The sequence below is a fragment of the Mastomys coucha genome, unplaced genomic scaffold (genome assembly GCF_008632895.1).
Source record: "Mastomys coucha isolate ucsf_1 unplaced genomic scaffold, UCSF_Mcou_1 pScaffold21, whole genome shotgun sequence".
Classification (NCBI taxonomy): Eukaryota; Metazoa; Chordata; class Mammalia; order Rodentia; family Muridae; genus Mastomys; species Mastomys coucha.
In genome coordinates this window covers 80,733,081-80,759,952 of record NW_022196904.1, presented here as the reverse complement: position 1 = coordinate 80,759,952, position 26,872 = coordinate 80,733,081, and the positions used below count along the sequence as shown (strand labels likewise).

At 36.8% G+C, this 26,872-nt stretch overlaps 1 protein-coding gene across 18 annotated transcripts in view; it reads right to left on the bottom strand.

Annotated features, from left to right (window-relative positions):
• Dlg2 (discs large MAGUK scaffold protein 2) overlaps positions 1-26,872 on the bottom strand; it is a 1,953,494-nt gene that overhangs the window by 543,369 nt on the left and 1,383,253 nt on the right. For all 18 annotated transcript variants that reach the window (XM_031387347.1, XM_031387348.1, XM_031387349.1 and 15 more), the window contains one exon: positions 21,201-21,325. In XM_031387347.1, the coding sequence (XP_031243207.1) occupies positions 21,201-21,325 (125 nt within the window). The remainder of the gene's footprint in view (positions 1-21,200; positions 21,326-26,872) is intronic.

Sequence of the window (26,872 nt, the reverse complement as noted above, 5' to 3'; positions counted from 1 at the left end):
CCAAACTTCTGGGCTAATAACCACTTATCAGAGAGTGCATACCGTGTTTGTTCTTTTGTGATTGGGAAGAAATATGTCTTGAGACATTAGATTTACTCTTACATTTCCCTCTATTCAAGTATTTCTGACTCTAGACATGGATGTTACATAAGACATATGGGATTCATAATTACACACCTTTTCATTTATATTCACTTTTGCTTTATGATAAATGTGATAAATGCTTTGGTGAGAAGCTGAGACACACAAGAAACAAAGTAATGTGGGAGAACATTAGGTTTATAAATCAATTATACAGGAATTCTAATCCTGGAGTTTCCACTATCTAGTTAGGTGATTTTCATCTGTGTCTTCACATTGACTTCAATGATTTTAAAATTCTGTTCTACCTTTGCTGTTTTATGAATTAAAGACTTAAGGTCATCTCAGCCTTGCATTCATCTGTATTGGAAGTCAGCAGTACACCTCAAATGGCAAACTTAGGACTTTACTTTCCATCTTCATAAAGGCAAATTATTCTAACACCAGAGATGCATTGCATGAGAGAAGTGGGTGTCTCCTTTTTTCTTTGACATATATCAATTCTGTAATACACACACATATGCACACACACACACACACACACACACACACACTCAGAGAGAGAGATAGAGAGAGAGACAGAGACAGAGACAGAGACAGAGACAGCAATAGGCAGAGAGAAATAGAGAGACAGAGACAGAGAGAAAGAGGGAGTTTTAGATCCTCTTCCCTATATATTCAACCTAGATTGTCAGCAACCTAGAATTTAGAAATATCTTATTGCAATCCATCTTGTCTCTAGGATAGTATCCTATAATTCATTGATAATTATAATTTCTCTTGCTATGATGAAACATCGTTACTAAAAACAAGTTGGGGAGGAAAGGTTTTACTTGGCTTACACTTATACCTTGAGGTCAGTCCATCATTGAAGGAAGTCAGAACAAGAACTCAAGCAGGGCAGGAACCTGGTGGCTGCAATTGATACCATGAAGGGGTGCTGCTTACTGGCTTGCTCTCCTTGGCTTGCTCAGCCTGCTTTGTTATAGAACCCAGAATATCTGCATAGGAATATCTTCACCCACAATGGATGCCTGTCTCCAATATATCACTAATTAATAAAATGCTCTACAGGCTTGCCTTTAGCTCTCTCAGTTGACCCTAGTTTGTGTCAAGGTGGTATAAACTAGCCAGCACATCAGTTTTCTAACCTATTGTCAGAATCATGTTCCTGAGATTAAACCTGATTGCTTTATCCTATATTCAATAGTCTTCAATTGTTTCCTATCTGCCTATGGAAGATGTTCAGCATTTAACATTTTTAAGTCAAGCTCTATTTGCAAATTAAATCTTGCTGAGGAGCCACACAACATACATTTATAATTGCTTATAAGTTACAGAAAAGGCACAGTTTCTACGATTTCTACATCAGGGAAGAAAGGGGAATAAGAACAAGACTTGCTGGAAGCTCTTATCTGTTGCTTTCAGAGAATTCTGAGAGAACCAGGGTCAGGACGCTGCAAAGAAGTCATCAGAGCCCATGGCAAACAGAGGAGAACTTGCCCAATGCCCTTTCTTCTCAAGCTTTCATGCCCCAGCTGGAAAGGGTCTTTTTCTAATCACAGAAAAGCTTTCTATAGAACATGGGCAGCAAAGCTCTTAGGGCTCTGTGGAATGAAGACTGAATCTGCCAGCCTGTTTTCTGAAGCGTCATAAGCACACACGTCTTTCAACAGTGTGATTGTTGTTTGCCTCTCCAGTCTTGTCTTTTATATGTTATATGTTATATGTTAGTTTTCTCAAACATCACACACATTCATGGTACAAGCATTTCTTTGGCTAGCTAGGCTACCCCTAGGTTTCAATAGTATGTTAAGTACTGCACCACCTTTTCAATACCGATGCCTACTATGAGGATGCTTTATAGTTTATCAGTAGAATTAGAAAAATCAAGCTACTAAAATTTCATGTAAGTGTTGCAGGACAGTGGGAACACACTGAGAAAAAAAAACTGTTCTAAGAAGATTGAAGAAAACCTCTTGGAGCATCTAGGGTAGCAGAGCTTGAGGGCCATGAGATGAGCAGAGACAGAATGCAGCTCCTGGACTAGCTTAGCAGCTGATAGGATAGGCCACAGAATCAGGTCTGCAAGGTCTGAAAGGCTTGTTAAGAATTTGGACTTGAAGCCAATGGTGACTTAAGTGATGGCTATACTTAGGTAGATTATTGTTTTGTAAGAGCCTCTCTTGCTACCCATATCCATACCCTTAGTGAGGAGAGGAAGTAGGTATGAAGGGAGGGTAGAAGAAAGCGTGAACTATCCTCCAAGCAAACCGTGACTCCCCACACACTCCCAGTGGAACTCTGGCATTGACAGGGTAGGAAGAAAGGACAGAGAATGGTGCTTATTAACATCTACTACATATGTTATTTCATTACATGTGGGAGGTGAGAAAAGGGAATATGATTTTTTTTTTGCAATTTATATTTATACTCTGTGAATCACTCAGAGGAAAATGTATCTTGTTTACCTTTGAATGTTTAGCACCCCCAGTGGTGCCTGGAACAGAGTCAGCACAGATTATAGGCTTGAAAACTGCATACATTTAGAAATATGGTAGCTAGTCAATGACATTTTTTTTTGTTATGCCATGAGGATGCTCTCTTCTCTTATCATTCCATTTTTTTCTGGTGTAAAAAGAATGAACTCCAATTTATTCCCCCTGAAGATACATGGTATTATTCACAGCCATACTTTCATCCCAGGCAAAACTCCAGTGAGAAGGCAACGTCTCAACAAAAGCAAAGAACTACTAATAATAAAATCTCAAGTATCACTGCAGACACTCATATTCAGCCAACGAGTACTGAGCATCTACTACATGGTGCAGGGTGCAGAATGCCGAGGAAACAGTGCTGGGAATAAGAATACTGGCTACTAACTCACAGAGTGAGGAGATACATATCATATCATGGCATGGGGATGGAGGAGACTATAGTCTCTTGCACATAAAACCAATTGAAGTATAAGAATGTCTTTTCATCATTAGAACCTAAGTATTAAGAGTTTTGTTTCTTAATTGACTGATTATTTTAATCCTTGACATTCTATTTTCACAGAAATAAGAGACTAGTGTAAGTAAGAATTCAAAGATGGCATGCAGAAGACTCCTTACAGACCAGCTCCCTCTTCTGATGTTCATTATTAACTAGGAATGTATGAGATGTTCACTAATACACACTGACTTTGGAAGATATACACACCTTCTCAAGACAAATCTCATATCTACAAATCTCACAAGCCAAAAACTTTGTACTTATCAATACAAATACATATTTGATGATAAGTAATTTCAGTAGGCTCTGAGATAATTAGAATATTTATGATGAGTTTTAAAGCATCTTTAAAATTTCTTAAAACTATGTGCTAAATGATATGGTGAGTAAATTAATTGGTTATTATAGGGACATAATCCATGCTTTGTATTGTTCAAAAACACTTGTAATACTTGTATACTTATTTTGTTGCACATACCATGTTCCAAAGTCCATCACTCAAATGCTGGTTTTATGAGAAAAGAGGCCTTTACTCCAGTTTTCATATCTCCTCAGATAACAAAGTACCATTATCCACATACTTTTTTAGTTAATTCTTTCCTTTACTGTTCATATCCACCAGTTGCATTGATCTCCAGCATTTATCCAGAGCTTGCTTTCCATCTTCAGTACCTCTGCTCTCTCTGAAGTTATGTTCTTCTTCTGCATGTTCTCCCTAGAATCATCTACACAAAGACAGGAGTCCTACTTTCATATTTAAAACATATGGTGTGAACATTAGTTTTTATTATTAGTTGGAATGAAGTTAGGACCATATAGGGGATTGAGGAATAGAGAATCAACTGAGGGAACAAGAGGCATTCTGAATATTATCTCCATGTTACTATTCTAGGACTAAGGGCTTGAATGGCTTAAGAGGGGGGCAAAAAGACAAAGCAGCTGAGTGCAAACATTCCTTTTTCCTTCATGCCTGGATCAGTATGATCTGGGTCCTCCTCAGTTAGGCCTTTCTGGCTCTGGTGGATGGAACCCTCTGAATGCATGAACCAAAATACATCCTTCCATCCGTACATTTTTGTGTCAAGAATTTGGTCACATCAACAGAAACCTATTGCAGACAGTGTTGCCCATCCCTAGTGAAATCCCATCATGCAAAGTAGATACCAGGCACTCATCATGTGTTACTCTTCCCGTTGGCTGTAGAGAATGTATGATTTGTGTATTTCTCTTATATCAAATATATTAGAAACAAAAAGTATATTTTGTCAATAACATCTACCCACAGGATAATCTAAATGTTTTATTTAACAATCACATATTCTCTAACATGATGTGGCATTACTCATCATCAAATAATTAATGAATTGTTCCTTGATAATAATATAGGGAAAATCACATAATAATCATGTAAGTATATAATAATTTATAATGTATACACACTGTATACTTGTTTGTTTTCTATACAACAGATAAAATTGTAATCTTTTTAGACAAGGAACACATCTTGTTAGTTATTCCATCCATAGTACGTAAGGCTAAGTCCATAGTAGTTGCTCAATCAAAAGTCAAATAACAGAATTTTTGAATGAGAGCATGAATGAATTCATAGAAAATATTATATTAGACTTGACTGCAATAAAGTGTGTATCATTTTGACACCCAAATTTCAATTCTGATAGCTGTGGCTCAAAGACTTTCTTAACTTTAAACCTATAATTACTGGAATTATTTGATTTTGGCAAAGGTTGTGAGCAATTCCCTATTCAGCAGATAATGCTAAATTGCCTGAAGCTACTAATTTTCAAGGGAACATGATTAGCAAGGCTGCTTTTTGACCTTTCCTGAGCTTTAAAAATCAGCTATTATTGTTTATGTGATTTTATAATTTCCAACCCCCCCATTTCTCCCTAAGCTCAATCACATTTCATAACATAAATTCAAATTAATTTTGTGATGAAACCTCATGACGCACTTTGAAATTACTGATGACATTTTGGGATTTCATAAAAACAAGCTAGAGCTCTCCTTACAAATATATGCTTGGTCTCTAACATTATCCTTCAGTTACAGACAAAAATTCAGAGGGACGTGAGGATAACGCATGAGGAAGGACATACTTTCTCACAAAGATCATTTTACTTTCCAGGTACCCAGATCATTGAAATTCATAATTTTCTCTTCTGAAGTACAAAGCAACCCCTGTTGTCAGTGACTCTGATTTTTTTCTTTTACTTTTTTTTTTTTTTTTGCATGACCTTATAACTGTCCATGAAACTTCATTTTTGAGCATAAAAGAACAGAAGATTCTATAATGAGAAATTTTGTGGAATTACTTAGTAAAAGAGTCTGCATGCATAAGGGCAGTACTGTAGAAAAGCTTCCAGAAGATAAAAGAAATCTACAATTAAAGTGATAGATTTTTCTAGGATCCCTGTGACCCATATGGTGGTCTTTGACACTGACTTCTGGCTACTTAGCATTTTTCCATTTATGAAACATGCCAAACACATTCTTTCTCGAGAAATACACTAGTTAGATAAAGCTGAATTTTTAAGTAGAAAAGTTGGGTAGGTGTGGATATATTTGCTCATTGAAAACAAAAATCCCAACTGTGCTTACATTTTCATTGTTTTAGAATTATATGATTTAATATATTGAAGCAATTCTATCAATTGTATATTAGTAATAATCAGAATATTTTAGTCTTAAAGAAACATTTAAATACTTAAAGCTTTATAATCAGAGAATCTGGGGAAACTCAGCACTTTATTTATATGTGTAGTTGTATGTCACATAACTCCCTGGGCACGGACAATAAGGTCTAACATTAAAAATAGATCAGGCTAAAACACTGAGAAAATGTAGAAGAGAAACATAAGTTCAAGGAGGAAAACAATGAACAACTAGATCTTTTCATTCCAGTTTTAAATCGTCAGCACCACCTTACAGCCTCAGTACATAGTTAGAGTCCACTGGAGAAGTGAAATAGTGATGTAGTAGAGAAAAATGGAGGGTCACAATTTACAGAAGGCCAGAAATTGAAGTCCCATTCTAATATTTAATTTACGATTTAAATGATACCATTTTGACACATGCAAAATGGAGCATACTTGGGGATTTTGCTTGTTTTTATTTACTTTAAGGGTGAAGACAAATAGGCTTATGGAGATTAAAGTGGAGACATAGAAAGGGGTGATCAGAGGGAGCAAAGCATAAGAAACTAGGGCTCAGGAGAAGAGTGATGTAATATGGACCAAAAAGAGAGATAAACAGATCATATCTGCTTTGGCTAAATCTACTCTACCAGTGATGTTAGAAGAAATGTATCCTATGCTATTCTTGGGTGGCATACTGTGAAGGGTTCAGATTAGAATTTGGCAAGGGGAGAGAGATAATGAAAAAAAAAAAGAACACCTAGAGAGACTATGTGCAAACTTCTTCTGGTAGGCTTGGTTCATGAGGCTATGCGGCAGTGAGTGAGTAAGCAAAGATAGAAGCTACTGTTACCTGTTCTGAAAATAAGTTACAAAAAATTTGGATATCCACAGAATTACTGAAGAAAGGCTAGTTTTAGAGATGTGAACTATAATAGAATTAAATGATCAAATGAGGTCTTTAAGATGACAAGAACTGATATATTTGGGGTACCAGAAGGGGGTCTTGATTCACTTAAGGAATAAGTGGAGGAAACATAATAAAGCATATGTTTGCTTCTCATGAGATCACCAAAAATATCTGTCAGAACGTTTCAGTGTTTTGCTTTTTTACGTGTTCATTCATTCATTCATTTATTTTATTTTATTTTATTTTATTTATTTACATTTCAAACGTTATCTCCTTTACTGGTTCCTCCTCCATGAATCTCCCACCCCCTCCTCCTCCCTTTTACCTCTAATAGTGTGATCCCCCACCCACGCATCCACCCACTCCCACCTTACTCTTCTAGCATCCCTCTTCTCTCGGGCATCAAGCCTCCACAAAACCAAATGCAAAATTATGGGCTAGATTTTTTTTCCCAAAAATAATGGAGGAAAGGAAGATCTTGGAGATCGCTTAGTAATGAAATTATTGCTTTTAAAGATAGGACAGGAGAAGAAGTGAAGGACCTCAAATTCTGTTATCTTTCTTGAAATTTTTTTCAATAATGTTAACTAACAGTTCTTTTTAACATTATTAAAGACAAAAAAGGAAATATATCTTTTAGTGGAGAGATTAATCATTAAGTCATTGCTCATCAAAAGCAAACATAATTGAGGTTTTTCTTTTATATCTAGGTAATAACCATAGTTTTCAGGGGAGAGCTGGCATTTATTGTGCACACTTTTCTTTGAAAAGCGCAAGAACAACAGTGATACATGGAAAAGTGTGAATAAAGAAAAACAGGGTGACTGCAGGCTACCTATTGGTTAGGTGAACTATCAATCTGAAAATTCAGTACTAGATCCATCCAAGCATTCACTGAAATATGAGTTACTCAATCTGGAAGCCTCTGGTCATACTACCATCCCGAACTTTAAACCAATCCAGGACAGAGTCCTGTCTCTTTTTTTCACTCTATTCTTTCACAAAGCAGTATCAAAATTGTCTCAGTTTTAAAGATTCAGTTCTCTCCCAGCAAGATTTCTGACAGTTCCAAACTTTGTATCCACTGCCTGCTAGACATCTGCTCTCAAATTTCTCACAGGCTTTGGAAAACAAAGGTCGTCCAAAATGAAACCATTAACTTCTCTCCCAACTCTCCTTTCCCTCCAGGCTTCAGATTTGCCACACTTCACAGCTCAGAGTCATCCTCTGACAACGGGAGGAGACAGGAAACTCCACATAAACAGACAATGACCATGTAACAAGCCCATGGTGTGGGATCCATGGTAGAGAGGAAACAGAGGGTTTATTGAATAGAATACTGTCCTTACAATATCAACAGCTACACACACAAAGTCCCGCCAACATGACTGAGCAAAGGAGCTGAACATGCCAAAGTGCACAGGGAAAAGCCCATGAGTCTTCAACGCTACACAAAGAACTATAGGCATATGAATATTATATAACTAGAGGTTATGTGCAAAAAAGAGGCCATGAATTTGAAGAACAGAAAGGGATGGATGGGAAGGCTTGGAGGGAGGGAAGGGAAGGGAAAAATATTGTAATTTTATTGTAATTTCAAAAATAAAATTAAAAAAATAGTATTTCCCTTATATCTAACAATAACCAAAGCCTATAAAGTTTACCCTTTAAGCATATTTTAACTTGAATCATTTCTTAGTATGTTGTTAGATTCTTATTTCAAGCTGGTGTCACTTATTGTATGAATTTGGTCAATCAGTCTTTAAGCCATTCTCTTGCTTATGCTGTAGATAGACTTCCATCCCATCAGATAAATTCTGTATAAGCAATGCTTCATCTTAGTCACTTTTCCTGTGGTAACAGTCAAGGTTTCAGCTTTGGAGACAAGCAACTACCACAACTACCACCATTACAACAGCAACAAAAACCCTACATTATATATTACCCAAGGTTGCCCTGGCCTGCCTGGTGTCTCTTGTCCTTCTGTTTATTCTCATTGTGTGATTTTGCCTTGTCTCTGGAGCACCAATCTCAGAGCATGTTCCCTTCTTCTGCAGGCCTTTGCCCACACTCTCTTGGCTTACAGAACATTCATTAGGCTCAGTCACCCACTCTTTGTGTTTTGACTTAAATAGCATCTCTCTGCAGCCTTCCACTGAACACTCTGTGCAAGCTAGGAGATGCTACCAACCATAGCCTTTCAGAACACCCCACACTTCCCCTACAGCACCACTCTGTACTTTTATGCCTATTCCAACTTGACAGAGACTGCCTTTAAAGGTGGAGATACTGCCTTCTTGTTTCCTCCTCAATTCCAGGTGCATGCACCCTCACACACACACAGCAGAAAATCAGTCTCCCCAGGACTAGTGCATAACAGAGGTTGAGGGGCAAAATGGAGGATTCTGTCTATTTAATACTTATTTATTGTGTATCTTAAGTTTAACACATCAAAAATTTTACCAACTTCAATGACATCATTGGAACCAATGATAGTCACCTTCATAATGTCTTATTCACCTTGCTGAATTTCCTGAGACTGTCAGCTCTTCCCTTACAACAACAACAAAAAAAAATTATTTGACTCATATGCTTGACTAACTCAAGTCTACATGTTGGGTGCTATGACCGAAGTATCTGAGACATGATGCACAGGTGACGAGGATACGACACAGAAACCATCTCTTACAAGTGGCAGAACAGATTAATCAACAGAAAGTCTTACAATGAAGCTATCATCTAGATAGTTACTACTTAACAATACTGTGTATCTACTGATAATGACTTAACACAGGCCATTCCTTATTTTACCTGGACATGAAGATGAAAATGCATTCTTTCATTCATTGTTTTTTAAATTAAAGCAATAGTGTTTTATTTTTTAAATTGTCCAACTTTCTCTTTAGTGATCTGTTACTAAATTGGATTATAATAATTAAGGGGATGGACTGAAGGTAGAGGAAGAAACAGTTATACCAACACTTAAATTATTGCTGATGTATTTGAGATGATAAATTGTAGATCTAATGTCTACATTCAAATGGTCATATCAACTTGTATAACCACAATGATGTAGATAAAATTAGTTTTCACAGACCAATTCCAGGTCACTGGACTATTGGATGTCTTTTGAGTTCTTACTCAAGTGTTGGAGCCACATGGAGATTCTTACTTCTATTTTAGAAGCTGGTTTTATTTTGAGGAAAGCTTTTCTTTCTTTTTAAGAATTATTTAATTTATTTTTTATCTTCATTATCTATCCTAAGTACTGAGATGGGGGTACAGAAAGACCGGTGGGATGTTCAGTATCCAGTTAGTCTTGCCTAATCCATGAAGTTTATGTTCAGTGGGAGGCCTTGTCTCAAAAAGTAAAGATAGTGATTGAGAAAGATATTAACCTCTAGCCTACACGTACACACACACACACACACACACACACACACACACATTCATATACCTACAGTGATAAATACATATACCCCACTCACAACATAACACACAAACACACCAAAAGAAAAGAGAAAAAAAATCATGTACTTAGATGTGAGAATTCAACAAATAGATTGATGATGAGATTATTAATGATTCTAGCTTAATTAAGAAATATTTGTATTTTCAAAAGTTTCTGCAAGGAATGTGAATTATTTTATACAAGTTATTTTCAAGTTCAAAGTTATAGGATTCTTATTATCTTTTGATATTGGGTTGTTTTATGACTAGATTGTAAACTACACCACTCAGTCATTTTCTTATTATTTACATGTCACATTGGCATGCATATATATATATGTACACGTATATGTGATTTTAATTTTATTAAAGATTTATATTCATTTTAATTGTGTGTGTTTCTATATGTGGGCATTATTCACATGAGTATAGGTACCTCAGTAGGCTATGAGCTACTTGATGTACATGCTGGAAGCAAAGCTTGGGTACTCTACAAAAGGAGAACATGCTCTTGCTTATGAGCCATCTCTCCAGCTCCAGTGTTTTTAAGTTTTAATATTGTGACTAGCATGTTGATAGGTCTTTGTTTTCATAGATTCTTATGTATATGTCCAGTTAATCCTCTTTAAGTAATTGTAATCTCATACTGTATTGAAAAAGATGTTGGAGTCTCTGCAATTCATAAGTAAATGAACATAGTGACAAATCTGTTGTAAGTTAAGAAAAAAGAGACTACTATGATTAGATTTAAGTTTCTACTATCATAAGATACAGGACTGGATATTATAATAAGTATATTAATGAATGAATAAGAATACATTGACTACACTGTGAATGTTGCTGTATAAAGGAGAATTAGAGTCTCAGAGTTTCTTTCCTAAGATGCATATGCCGATAAAATAGCAGTCATATAAGGCAAATAATTTAGGTATCATTAAGAGAAAAGAAAAAGAAATTCTCTATTTCAGATGGCAGTAGGGGTTAGCATTGTAAAGTCAGTATGAAAAGTTCTAAAAGCCAGTTACTCTACAGAGAATATATGAACATATAAATTTTACTTTTATTTGGGTCTGAAAAATATGGTTGTATTTCCTTTATTTTACTTTCCAGTTAACAGTTAAGGTTAAGAGATTAGTGTTAATGGTCACTGTAAGAAGAATCTGGAAGTCCAAGGCAAGGCAAATCCCTGGAATTTCTTCCTATCATGCTCAAGTAGATATAGTTGGGCATATTTCCCTAGCTAAAGGATTGTATTGTGCTTTTGTGGCTATGTGGATTTCTTCCCAAGTTCATATGCATAGGGTAATGACAACAGCCTGGTGCACAATCCTAGGCTCAAAAGTAGCCCCAAATCGACTATGTTAAGAAGTCGGTCGAGTCTGGGTATGTAAATTGTAGCACTGTACACTCTTCTGAGGGCCTTCTCGGGGAAGGAGGAAGCTGGTACAAGGAAGAAAGGACTGTAAGGAGAGGCTGAGACCTGGGGGTGCTTTCCAGGTGTTGAAAGTTTCTTTTGTTGAACTATGAGTAGTCTACATAAACTAATTTGAATTTGATTTTCAACTTCACTTCCTCAGGGAAACTAACATATAATTTGTTCTCCCCGATAAGGTGTCATCATGGGTAGGTCGGGAGTACCACGTAGAGGATGCTATGGAGGATGCAGGGAACCTTGCAACAAAGATCATGCGAGACTTCTTGGGACTGTTGCCTCACTTCTGCCAAAGTCTGAGTCTTATAACCTGGTTGAAATTTAAGTCCTCTCTGTAAGGGAACTTTAGGCAGGCCCCTTCTCAATGAGGCTCTGACCTTGAGTTTCTGTGTCCACCCTTGTTAGACTTGTATGGCTGTTTTTAGCAAGAATCCTGCCAAAGCAGCTTAAAAAGAACCCCTCACTCTGGTATCTGATCACCTAAGCCTTCAGAAATAATCCTGTTAGATCGATTTAGCAAGTATCTCTTTCTCTCTCTCCTTACCCCCAGTTCTTTCTCCTATCTATTCTCTGTTAATAAACAGGATCCTGCTCCTTGTCTGTAAATCTCCATTTCTCTATGTGGGATTTAGAAATGACCTCATTTCTATAGTGAAGGCTCTCTCTCCCTACTGCAATAGTCCTCATATAAAACTTGTTCTTACCAGTTTAAACAGTGCCTTGCCCTGGATCTATTTCCCTCCTTCCCCAATGGAGGAAGGGTCCAGGAGCTTTAACACTTTTTTAATTTTACCACTTAACTGTTAAACTTGTTTGTGGTGACTTGATCCTTGCACGGACCTGACTTCATTATTAGGTCATTCTAAAAAAATGGCAGAATACGTAATTCTATCAGAAAACCAATCCCGTTAATAACCAGGACTACCTTTAAATTGGAATGCAGGAGGACATTTGAGAGCACTCCCTCTTTTCTCCCCTGCTATTTTGTCCTAGGATTGCTCCCAATGACACTATAAATTTACCACAATATGAATCAAATATGGTTTCAGAATATTAGAATGGCAACATGTCTTCTTGAGAGGATATTAGAAATGCATAAAAATTGGTGGCATGGAGAATAAAGTTTAAACCAACTCTTGGCTACAAAAATGCCTTAAGGACTAGGTTTTCTGAGAGCTGGGAATTCATTCTGAATAAAACTTAATTTCTCAGCAATGATAATAATATTCTGAACTTCTCAGATTCTCAGAAATCACCAGGCAATTAGAATAAAACTTTGAAATGAAAACTCCTCAAATTCTGCAGTGCTAATTTTATGACTAAAGATTCTGCAGTGAAGAAGGTCTGTAACCTTCCTAGGGCATCCTGCCTAGAAAAGGTCTCCAGGTCTCCCACTTCAGGAGAACAGTGTAAGGTTCTTGTTAGCTTTTACTCTGAGCTAGTTGCAGATCTAAAAGCAATGCCAGAAATTTCTCCCTACTTACAGCAGGAGCTAGAGTTGAATTAGAAACTTTAGAGCACATGAAGTCAATTTAAGGGATATACACATTGAATCCATGTCCCAACATTAGTCAGTGAAGAGGCAATAAACTATTCTGTTTTATATCCCCCTCCCAAGTCTAACTGGGTAACTGGATTTCATGATATACTCTGAATCAGTTCTTCTGACTTTTAAAGGAACCCTGCAATTTATGCTCAGCTTTGAAAACAGAAATGAAAACTCTAGGATAATACTTATAGTGTTGACATTTTAACATCTGGGGCATAAGGCCAAATATCTGCTCTCAAGTTTAGGAAATGGGGACATGGTTTGATATTTGCTTTTGAAAGGTTACTCAGACACACATGGAGTCTGAAGCAGAGTGTCATCTCCCAGTAAATGGACGAAAGGCCTTGGTGAAGGTGAGATACTCTGCTTTTAGTTAGTTAGTTTGTTTTAGAAAGAGCTTAACGTAGGGTGGATAGGGAGGAGGAGAGGATCGGGAGGAACTTTGGGTTCGGGAAGAATAGGATAAAAATCAGTTTAAATTTTTAAAAATAAATAATAAAATTAAATAGATAAAATGAAGTTAAAATGCAAGTTAAGAGCAAATCACTCCTTTAAAAGGACAACAATGTGAGAAAGATATTTGTAAATATTTTACAACAGAAAATAATTGTAGAGTAGTTTTTATAAGTAAAGCTTTAGTCGAGTATAATTTACAAATTTTGCTTTATTTTTAAAAGAGTATATAATACACTACTTTTATTTAGAACTTTCACAAAGTAGAATGGGTCCGATGTAATCATAGGAGGTGTTATCAAAAGGACATCAAAAGGTTGGTGGAGTTAGTGTCAGAGACAGGAATCAAAAAACAAGAGTTCAACCTTCCATCATGACATGTTCCTGTGGAAATGGATGCAAGTGCTTTTCAGAAACTAAGGAAAAACATAATTAAACAAGCAAACAAAACCCAAGAAAACAAATGATCTCATAGAGTCTTGAAGCTGCCCTATATCATGTTGAGTTTATCTTAGGAAGATTGATTTTTTAGACTTCTCATACTCAGTATTATGAAAGAGCATAGTTGTATTACCTGAAGCCACAAGATGTGATAACTTGTTACAGCAGGGGGTAGTAAACTAGTACAGACATAGTTTGACTACTCTCATATTGTATTATTTTTGTATCATAGAAAATCAGCTCTTATTATATTATGGCTACAATTAAATTATCAGATATGTTATTTGAAAATGTTTTTTCTCCTGCTTATAAGATTGTTTTTAACCTTTACAATGTATTTTAAAATCAAGTAAAGGTTTTAGTAGGAGTTTTCAACCCCATAGGAAGAACAATATCAACCAACCATACCCCTCAAAGTTCCCAGGCACTAAACCACCAACCAAAGAGTACACATGGAAGGACCCATGACTCCAGCTGCATATGTAGTAGAGGATTGCCTTATCAGACATCACTGGGAGGGAGCCCCTAGGTTCTATGGAGGTTCGATGATCCAGGGTAGGGGAATGCCAGGGCAATGAGGCAGGAGTGGGTGGGCAGGAGGGGGAGCACCCTCATACAGGCAGGGGGAGGGGATAGAGGGCTTGTGGAGGGGAAACTGGGAAGGAGGAGGATAATATTTGAAATGTAAATAAATAGAATAACTAATAAAACAGAAAAAAGTTTTAGGTTAAATCTAATTTATCTGTTTGTTTTTTACTTTGTTGCTTGTCCTTTTGATACCATCTGGGGAAAACATTGCCTAAATCAAAGTCTTAATGATTTATTCACACTCTCTTAAAGTTTCATAATTTTATCTTGTTTAGGTTTATGAATCATGTTGGGTTAAGGTTTGTATTTGGTGTGAAATAAGGACCCAGATTCATTTTTTTGGCATGTAGATATTCAGAACTCTCAAAAAAGTATTCTAACAACCACCACCATCACCACCACCACCACCAACACCACTACCGCCGCCACCCCAGGCTTGCTTGCTACAATAATATTTCAAGTTTCTCATATCCAAGTATTTAGCAAGAGTCCAAAGGGGAGGAATCCTTGAGGAGCTTCCTGAAACTCTGAAAGATGGCAGGTAGGCTCCTGATGTTCTCACATAAGTGCAGCTGAAGTACTTAGAAGTTTTCTCATGTAGTATCCCACCATTGCAGACTTCCTGTTGACAGTTACTTTCAGAAAGATGTTTCTTTCCCTTGTCCAAGTTGGTTATCCACACACTATGGCTCATAATATGAGTAAGAGGAAATCACAGAAAGGACAGTACTGTCACTATGTCTCTATTTTATTTTATTTGGCTAGAGATGAAAGGTGGCAATCTATGAATCAACTGAAATTCCAACCATTTGCAGTGCCATTGAGGCCACTGTTGCCATTTGCCTTGAACAGTAGTCAAGGCCCTTCTCATGGAAATCTTCAGCTCAAAGTCAAAGCCAGGTTTGTGATGGGATCTTAACATCATAATAACAACTAAAAAAAAAAATAGTTGACTTAACACTGAAAGCACCAAAAATCTCTTACTTTTGAATGGAAAATTTAACATAAGCATAGTCACTGGACTACCATAATCAGTTGGGTTATGGTAGAAGTGGTAACGTACAGGGTGACTCATGGAGTTTAGATTTGCAATCATAACCATTCACAGAGCTTCAAAATAGTACTCTAGTAGTGAAGTGATCTCTTACATTATTTTACTTGCTGGGAATATTTTATTTCCTTAGACTGTCTCAAAGTATGTTCTTCAATGCAAGGTTCCTGGAAACTATTCTCTTTGTTCAACTTGGTGCTTGTGATTTTCAGACAAAAATTTGAATCTAAGTTCATTTTCTCCACTTCCTAGTTATATGATATTTTCCTTTTCCACTTATTGCCATTCTTTATTTACTCATCTTATCCTTATTTCTCTTTTTTCCGCTTCCCTGTTTCTTTCCTCTTTCCTTTCCTTTTCTTTTTCACATGTTCTTATGTTAAATCATCTGTGATTTAATGATTATACATCAATGACACCACATAAGATGTGACTGTTCAAGGACAGTAAAAAAGACAATGTTGTCATTTACATATGGAGAATGGATTCTAGTCAATGTCCAAAGAGTGAGGTCTCAGCATAATTAACATTACTCTTTGAACATACACATTGTCTTGGATATTATAAGTACCATTACGTGTAAACAGAAATAGAGGTAATAAACAGAGCAATAGACCTAAAGAAAATAACACTTTTTTTCATTCTGTCAAGAAATAGAAATGATTGTGTCAAGAGCTAGGAGATTAAATTGTGTCACTTGTCAGGAGCTGGCAAGCAGCCCTCTTCCGCACTCTGCTTTTATGCTGTAGACAGGTTTAATAAATGCACCGTTGTGTAAAATGTCATTGCTGCATGGCCAAGCAAGGGATGTCATGTGATAGCTCTTCCCCAGGAAAACATGTCAAAATTGGTCATTGGGAATCTAGGGACTTCAGGCTAGACTGAGGACAAGTTATGATTCAGATACAAAGACAGAAATAAAACATAGTCTTTAGAAGATGAAAATGTATCTATTTTTTTTCTCAAAAAAGTAGTGCTCTTTCCATCACAGGCTAATCTTTAAAGCCAAGGGATGTTATCAAATCTTAATGACTGCTCCTAAAAGGCAAAGTATCAATGGCTAGTAAGTTCTTCAAAGTCCCACCTTATTGCCAATTAAATAAGTGCCAAAGAAACAGAAATCTACCACTGCTTGCCATGTGAATGTGTGACCATAGGGAATAATCACAACATTTTGAGAAATGTTTGTCTATCATTATTGACAATCTAAGCAGAGATTTTTCACAAGGCTCTGTCTATTGGGAGATTATAATATGACCTTCATAATATGACCTAACTGGGGATCATCATAGGACCCCTATTCTTAGACTGAGTTTATTCTTAGCTTCTGAAGGCTTGGTGCTCAAGTTCAGTGTACTAATGAGACAACTAGAAAACAAAAGGCTTCAAAAGGGCCCAAGGACACATAACTAGGAAGTAGACCCTGAAACCCAGGTCATCTTACTCTCAATATTGTACCATTTTCTGGGAGAATCAATAAGACTAGGCCTCAGCTTGGGGTAGTTTATGCGAGGAGAAGTCCATTTCTCATTTCTCACTTTACCTGTGCTTTAAGGCTGCATAAACACATTGCGTTGGGTATAGTTTAGCATGCACAAGAAAGTTTCTCATGTCTTTAAAATTTCAGGACAGACACATATGCATGCAAAGCACACATGCATGCACACACATTTACATATTCCTAGTTCATTACTGCCTAGATATTCACTAGATATTTAGCAACTTAAAATGATACTATTTCCATTTTTAAACTTACCTTTAATATCATGCCATTGTGTAAGCAAGAAAAGGGGGGACTTGAAAACATACGAACAAGAAGCTTGGGAAGGACACAGAGTGAAAGGAGACTGAAGACCATGGAGACAGGTAGATAAGGAGAAAAGGGGAGTATTGTCAGAATTTCTTGTATGCTTATTATGTGCTTTGGACTTCGGTAATCTCAGTGTATTTTCAGAACACCTTAGTGACTTGGCCAGTTCTCTCATCATCTGACAGATGAGCAATATATTCCCATATAGGAAGTTTCACTCCTCCAAGGTCACGTCTGTTAGTAACAAGCATTATAACCCATGGATTCTGAGTCTGGACAAGGCACTTTTCTCTATGTCCTTGGGACAAGTAACCAGACAAAAGTAGCCCTTGGACCTTATCACTTCAGCTCCTGTCATATTGAGAAAATGCTTGTATGGGATTAGTTTGGGCCTGTGTATTATTCTCTCTTGATAGGACTTCAGGCAACTCATTATTTGAGTCAAGATGCTGTGATGTTTTATGTCAAGCGATTTATCTTTTAGGGTGTCATTCTTCCTGACTTCAGTTTCCCCTCCATAAAATGTTGGTCTTGGACATGATTACCTCCCCAATTTTAACAATCTATATTTAAATCACAAGGAAGATATTCAGCTGAGAGTTATCTTTGAACTCTGGGTGTCTCTACATCAGTCAGGAACATGGGAGGGTGCAACCTCAATAATATTTGAAGGATCTACCAAAATAAAGGAGGCTGAAGAACTTTCTTCTTGCAGACAAAGAATGCACTTTAGATTAGGGAGTAGATATGTCTTATTGTTTCAGGGAGAAACATAGGCCAGAATTTTTCAGATTTTTCAGTGTACAACTATGGGAGGTGAAACTCACACATAGCCTGGGAAGCTAGATCAAAGGCTAAGAAACAGAGATCAGAATGAAGGAAATTGTGGGACCAGCATATAAATAAGAACACTCCATGTATAATGAAGGTTCTACAAAGGTTGCCTGTCTGGATTACATGCAACTATGGAATTAAGTTCCCAAGAAAAGAAATTTCCCATTTCTATAGACATGATATTTCGACTTATGATTTGTAGGCAACAAAAGGTGGTACTCTCAAAAAAATGCTATTTTTTTATTCCTAACCTCAGAGCAAGCACTTAGCTTAAGAACTGTTCTACCTCAAACCCAGTGCAAGAATTTACTAGGAAGGTGAAAGATTCTTCTGTTTCAGATAGCAAATAGTTGAGGATGATGGTCAAGGCCCAAAATTTCTAAATTATTATTCCTACAACCAATCCGATTTCTTTCTTTTCTTTTCTTTTCTTTTCTTTTCTTTTCTTTTCTTTTCTTTTCTTTTCTTTTCTTTTCTTTTTGCCTGTTTCATCCCTCTTTGAGGCAGAGTCTCATTTTGTAGCCTAGGTTGGATCAGAAATCACTTTAGCTGAGGCTGGCCTCAAATTCCTGATAATCCTCCTGCCTTGGCATTTCAAATGCTAGGATTATAGGCATCATCATCCTATAACTAAGTTAGCACACTTAGTTTATGTCTTAATAAATATACTGGAGCTTGCCTAGGATTCAGCTCTAGCAAACACAATCTCTCCTTGACTTATAGAACTACACTTACACATGTGTTTTGAATCTCTCACTGCTCAACATAGATGTTCCTTCTCTGAAAATCACTCAATTAAACTTGAAAATTTGATTTTCACAAAGCATGCATTCCCTGGATCTATGTTCGGAAGTATTTTCAGTTGACATCATATGCAAATGAACCTGAAAAAAAAAAATACAGCTCTTCTCCAGAAGCGGCACATCTGCAGCTGTCTAATGTAATCACTGTATCAGAACAGTCTGATAGAGAATGGGTGTCTCTGCTTAGTTCAAAAGAGAAATAGAAGACTGGGTTGTTCATGTGAAATGGAAACACACTGAGCAAGGGGATGAGGTTTGTTTCCCTCCAGTTGCATTTCCCAATGCGATGCCATGCTGGCCAGTGCCGCCTTGACCTACAGGACCTGCTTTAATTCTCTGGTAGACAGACTTCTTTCACAAACCACAGAAAGGTTCCTGTTAGTTCACTTCCTGGAGGCCTTGACCATGAGCTTTGGCTTTGGCCCACTCAGTTCAGTCTCAGCAAGAACTGTACTGACAGTTGATTTGGCAGAATTCCCTCACCCTTGATATCTGGTTAATTACCTTACATTCTCCCTTTTAATATCTTCTCATTCTGGCCTTCTTTCTTCAGCCAGGACTTTGCCAAGTCCCTTTAACCAGAATGTGTCTCAGTGCTGATATATATATATATATATATATATATATTAGAAATGATTTATTTCTTTACATCTCATCAATTCTTAGCTATAGGGTCCCAGTTGTTATTGGTGTATTCAGGAATGTGTCCTATTTTTTCTCCTCCTGTATAATCTGAAACCTAGAAAGGTGAAAACACAACCCTTCTTGAACACTCTTCCTTATAATCTTCAACAAATGCCCATAAATTACCTCCCTTAAGATCCTTCCTATTCCCAATGTCAATTTTACTTCTTTTTTCTATTTATTAATAAAACAGATATGCATTAGCAAGAATTTAATTGAGCCATTTATGTCCATATGATAGCTAATATAACAATACAACCAGCTAGAGGGGCATGAAATTGTAACCCCATGATTTGACAGGTTGAAACAATAGTAGCACAAATGTAAGGGCATCTTTGCCTATATTGTGAGATTTTTGTTTAAAAAGAAAAAAGGATCAGCCGGGTGGTGGTGATGCACACCTTTAATCACAGCACTTGGGAGGCAGAGGCAGATGGATTTCTGAGTTTGAGGCTAGCCTGGTCTACAGAGTGAGTTTCAGGACAGCCAGAGCTACACAGAGAAACCTTGTCTTGAAAAAAGAAAAAAAAAAGGATCTATTGATACAATTGCATCTTCTTGACATATATGAATTTATAACCAGGTATGGTTATTTGTAATATATATTATTTATTATGTATCATTATATACATATTTATGATAATCATTATATATTATATTTGTTATATATTATGTATAGTGGATGGCTTCTGTAAGTTCTGAACCCTTAAATTTTTGTGTCTTTTTATAGGTTGCTCCTAATTCCTGGTTGTACTGTATATTACTTATTATTTGCTCCATGTGGGTGACTTTTATTTCTACAACTCATTTCTAGGTTCTAAAAGAGCAGGGCCAGGCTCCAACTGCTATTGCTTTGTCCCTAGGTTCTATCATGGTTCTACTCCACCCATTTAACTTAGCACACAGTCTTCTTCCAAACAAAGCAGCATTCATTCTAGTTTCCCAGACATTTTGCTCTTTCTTCATGTGTCAGCTCAATTTTATGCAGGAACGTTATACATTATCCAGTTATGTTTTAAGTTCTAGAATCTTCAAATGAAGCAGTTTCTCTGATTCTCTCTAAACATCCATAGAAAACCCTGTGAAAGCTTCTATATCCATGCCTATAACAGTATTTGAGTTCCTAACGTACAGTGTTGATTCTAGATATTCTATTGTTGACTTAATTCATATTATTTTTCTTTCCAAGTAGACATAGGACCCCCATGAGAATCGAAGATACATTTATAACTCCTCCTCACAGTGTCTGGCCCAATATCACATTTGTTAGCTATCAACATGCACAAATTAGAACGATTTGAAATTCTGTGAGTACGAAGAGATTTGCAACATCACTACAGAAAGCCTTGATAACCTTCTGAGTCCAGAAATTTTATAGAATTATCATTCTCTCAAGGTTCAAATGTGATCACCTGATGCAGTGGATCAACTGCTCGAGTCATTTTAATGCTTTTGAACTTTACCTGAGTCTGCCATCCTCTGCTGCAGCACCTCCTGGAATAATCTTCGTAATAAATATGCCCGGGTCATCTCCAATGTGGGGATTATCTGTCCCTCCAGCAATGCTGAATCCCAGACCTGAATTTCCCTGTAGAAACAATAAGTGGATATTAAATGATGTGCTGTCATCTAAAACCTAGTCCCCTGGCTCTTTGTGTTATCATGTTACTACTCAAATGGAAATTTGGTGATAGCAGTCTTACGTACAAAACCATAAAGCTTGCTGTCAGCAGACACAGCAAGGTCAAAGGAACTCTCTTGTCTTTGCTTTGCAATAATTCAAGGAATGGTGTAATTTTTACTTAAAAATTATTCCTTTATGCAGCAGTTAAAATAACCATTATCAATAAGAAATAAAATGTTGAAAATAAAGCACATGGGACATTCAAAGGATTTTAGAATATCAGGTATGAAAATATACATTCACATGAGAAATGGAAATTAGTTCTTTAAAACCCAAGATGTGATAGAATAGTTAAATTTGTGTGATGATGCCCTGTTATCTCAACTTCTATTGCTTTATAGATTATTCATCAACAAATGGGCTCCAATGTAACACACTTGGACATCAGAAGGTAGGGCCCCCTTCTAGAGCCAGGACACATGAGAGACTTCCAATGCTGAACAAAGTTCATTTGTCGTGGCAATAGACAAGTCATATGCTACTTCTTCAGCATGAAAGTTTGAGCAGTACACTTCTGATAAACTTTCGTACTTTTTTAGATTACGGTAATTGACATCTAATATGCATGTATCTTACAAAAATAAGGCAGACTGAAAGATCCCTCAAAACTCACCTATCATCTCCTAGCATTTCTTATTTACATATTCTCTTTAATCCACATCACCATGGTTACGTTCCATTTCCACAATTGTGTTTTGATGTTGTTCCAGTTCATATTTTACTTTAGACCTTTCCCCACATCTAGGTACTTTTAAAATTAACTGCTTTAAGTGGCAATAAGTAATATCTCATTAAGATCATATGTCACCAATTATTTAACTCGTCTGCTGCTAGATACTTAATTTTGTTCATGCTAGTACAACAAGTATAGCTTACTCAACTTATGATTGTTTGATTAAGTTCCACTCTGGGGTTAAAAAACAGATAAAGAGTAGAAATTTAACACTTAAACCAGAGAAATAAATTAGGGAACTCAATTAGTCATAAAACCCCAATGTCAAGACAGAGTCAGGTATAAGTTGATAGTTAGGCTACAATAAATGTCAAGGTAATGCTCAGCAATATTTTTGGTGAGTGTGCTTGTGTGTGCACATGGGTTAGTGTACACACACCTGTGTGTGCACATGAAGAGATCAGAGGAGAATGTTAGATGCCTTCCTTTATGATTTTCTACCTTTCCCCTGAGACCAGGTATCACAGAACCTGAAGTTTTCCATTTTTGAGATACCAAGGTTGCCTGACTGGCCAAGAAGCCCTTGCCATCCGTCTCTCTCCCCACGACCATTGCCGAGGATGTTGGTGGGTATGTCTATACTGATGTGTGCTGGGAAACCAAACTAAAGTCTTCTTGGATGAGTATTATCAAACATGAGCACCTATGCACCTTTCCAGCCCTGGCATAGCACTTTTTTAAAAAAATTATTATTTATAAATGTAAGAAAAGTGAAATTTTTAGGATTCCTTCTACAGTTAGATATTTATATAGAAAGCTTAAAATTTAAAATTAGTCAAAAGCAAGTAAAATACCTGTATTTTATGGGACACCTGTAGATACATGATAGAAAATACCATGTGCAGGTGTTCAGAGACATGAACAATGGACACACCCACCCACCCACTCATACACACTATTTGTAATCCCAACTGCAGGGATCCAATGCCCTCTTCTGACTTCTGCTGTTTCCTATATACATATACTAAATACACCCCACACAAACTCATAGATAAATAAACAAAATAGAAATCTTTAAAGCTCCTGTTTACACCTTTGATATCTTTTCTAGTAATGAGGTCCATTGAAAACTCAGTGTTCATTAAGCAGAGAGACTAATTATCATCCACATAATCATCATTTTTATTTGCTAGCTATGAGACACCTGTTCCATGCATTTCACTAGGCTGAGTCCCGCAGTAACTACATGAATTTAGGAGGCATGTAAAGAGAAGACGTGTAAAGTAGAGTACCCAAAAAGAAAACTGAATCCTGTAACTTAGTGCATTAAAGCTATGAAAGGAAGAATAGTGGCAAGGAGGAATGGCCCATGTGACAGCATACATGGCTGTAGCTTAGCCGTGACAGTCAAGAGAGCAGAGTGCATGCTGATCCCTTTTGAATCACACAGCATTCATAATACCAAGTGTCTACATCAAGACTCTTGGAAGCACTGAAAGATATGAAAAGGAGATGATTTGTGTCTTCCTGGAATTCAAATAACAAAAGGAAAGCTGACAGTAGTCTGTCTGGTGTCTGGTCATGATCCAATTATTTGCAGTTTCTATGAAGCTGTTCAGAAAGCATTGATATCAGCTAATATTTTCAAGCATATATTGACAATTATTGCTATAGGACACATAGTTGTAATATGATTTTTAAATGTTATCCATAAAGATTTATCTATTCACATACCTACCCCTCCAGATATTTAACATTTTCTTATGATGGAAACATTAGAAATTTAGTTTCAGGCACATTGGAATATGCAGAATTCACTTAACAGCTGTAGATCTCATGGTGCATAATTGACCTAAAAATCAAATTTAGCTCTCTTGCTTGATCCATAACTTTTAATTATCATCCATTCCTTTGTTCTTCGGTGTTTGGTAAGGACTATTCTTCTATCTATTTATATGGGTCAAGAGCTTTAGATTCACATATGGGAATATACAGTATTTATCTTTTGTATATTTTACTTAGCTTAGTGCTCCCTAATTCTGTTATTGCCACTTCTTCTTTATAGGATGAATAGCATTACATACCAAATTCTCTCTATCCATCCACACCAGGATGCACATTTACTGACCTCCAAAGTTGGCTGTTTATTTTAGGCAGAGTCCTTCCATATTGGCCAATGTGGCCTAGAACTTAAGATCCACTTGCCTCAGGCTCTCCAGCTCTGGCATTTCAGGAATGTGCCTTTCTACAGCACAGTATGAGGATGAGAGGAATAACAAAAAGGGGGAATACTAGAGCTTCCCTTATCTCTGCTTTGAGTCTCTTGAGGACATTACTACTATTTCAGTGCCAATTACACTAATTTACTTTCCCAACAATACTAAATAAGACTCCCTCTTCCCACATTCTTTTAGCATTTCTTTTGTCTTCCTAACAGCCTCTCAAAGTCACATGCAGTGAAACTGTTTGTGGTTTTCATTCACATCTTTTTATGTTTTGGTTTAATCCCATATCACCGACATGGCTTATAAGTATTTTCTTCAAATTCATATCTGTATCTTTATTATTAATTGCTTCCCTGGATAGATAATACAATGCTTTTGCTGTCTATAGTTTGAGGGTTAAATTTAAAGAAAAAGAAAACAAAACACTGCAAATCAATGTAGTTTAGACTATGTTTCCTCAGTAGGTTTATACTTTCTGATCTTATGTTTAAAGTCTTAATCAATTTTGAGCTGATTTTATTAGTGGTGTAACATAAGGGGCCATACATCTTTGTTGTATATCCAGTTTTTCTCATAATATTTATTAAAAAGATTATTTATCATTATGAACTTTTGGAACCTTTTTCAAAGATTAACTGACTGTAAATGTGTTAAATCCTTTCTGAGCTCTCTAGTTCTCCCTATCACTTGATATGTACACTTTTATCTGATACTATGTTGTAATGCTTTTTCCCTTTGTAGGATAAATTGAAATAAATAGCAGTATGATCTTCTACCTTTTCCCTTTCTCTTACGACTGCCTTGAATACTTTAGAGTTTTTCCATGCTACTGTAGAGGTTTTCATGTTTCTATTAAAAATTCTAGCTTTTCTCCATACATCTGTGAGAGATGATACTGGAATTTAGAAACAACAGAATTGAATCTGTATATCTATTCCTTCAGGCAGGTTTTTATCACATAAGATACGTTTTGTAACATCTAGTGAGATTTCTGTTTACATTCTAACAATGCTGTTTATTACAATTACTGATTTACATATGTATATTTATAGTCCTAGACTACAAAAGGGAAATCTCATTCGATCATGGATTCTTTCATGATTCTGTTGAATTAAGTTTGCTCAAGGCAATATTAAAAGATCACCCCAATTCTTAAAGTACGCCATTTCTTTTTGTGCTTTTATTAAAGATTTATTTCATGTATACGTAAGTGCCTGTTTGTATGCATTTGCCCTGCATACATGCCCATTGCCTGAGGAGGCTAGAGGTGAGCATCAGCTTCTCTGGGTCTGGAGTTACAAGTTGCTATTAGCTACCATGTAGATGCAAGGAACCAAACCCAGATCTTTTTCACAAGGGCCATGAATGTCTTAACCACCAAGCAATCTCTCTAGTCTTTGTTGATTTTATTTATAAATATATTTAGAATTGATTATGTGTATATCTGTATCTGCGTGGGTTTGTACACATGAGCCTGGTGCACTTGGAGGCCTGAAAAGGTTTTTGGTAGTCCAGGGGCTGGGGTTTCAGATGAACTGACTGACACTGATGCCTGGAACCAGACTCTGGTAGTTTGCAAGCATGGAATGCATTCTCAGTAGCTAGTCATCCCTTTGTTTTTTCCATTTTCATTAGATATTTTCTTTATTTACATGTTATATGATATCTCCCTTCCCAGTTTCCCCTCAAAAGAAAGAAAAAAAAGAAAAAAAAAGATTAAAAAAACAAAATCAAAAATAACCCTGTTCCCTCCCTCCTTCCCCTGCTCACTGACTCACCCTCTCCCATTTCCTGGCCCTGGGACATAGAACCTTCCCAGGGCCAAGGGCTTTTCTTCCTATTGATGACCAACTAGGCCATCCTCTGCTACATAGGCTGCTGGAGCCATGAGTCCCACCATGTGTACTCTTTGGTTGATGGTTTAGTCCCTGGGAGCTCTGAGGGTACTAGTTAGTTCATATTGTTGTTTGTCCTAAGGGGCTGCAAACCCTTCAGCTCCTTGGGTCCTTTCTCTAGCTCCTTCATTGGGGACCCTGTGCTCAGTCCAATGGATGGCTGTGAGCCTCTACTTCTGTATTAGTTGGGCACTGTCAGAGCCTCTCAGGAGACAGCTATATCAGGCTCCTGTCAGCCAGCACTTGCTGGCATCCACAATAGTGTCTGGATTTGATGACTGAATATGGGAAGGATTCCCAGGTGGGACAGTCTCTGGATTGTTCTTCCTTCAGTCTCTGTTCCATAGTTTGTCTTTGTAACTCTTTTCATGGGCATTTTGCTCCCCCTTTTAAGAAGGAACAAAGAATCCACACTTTAGTCTTCTTTCTTCTTGAGTTTCTTGTAGTTTGTGGATTGTACTTTGTTTATTTCAATCTTCTGGGCTAATATCCACTTATCAGAGAGTGCATAGTATGTGTGCTTTCTTGTGATTGGGTTACCTCACTCAGGATGATATTCTCCATATCCATCTATTTCCTTAAGAATTTCATAAATTCATTTTTTTTTAATAGCTGAGTAGTACTCCATTGTGTAGATGTACCACATTTTCTGTATCCA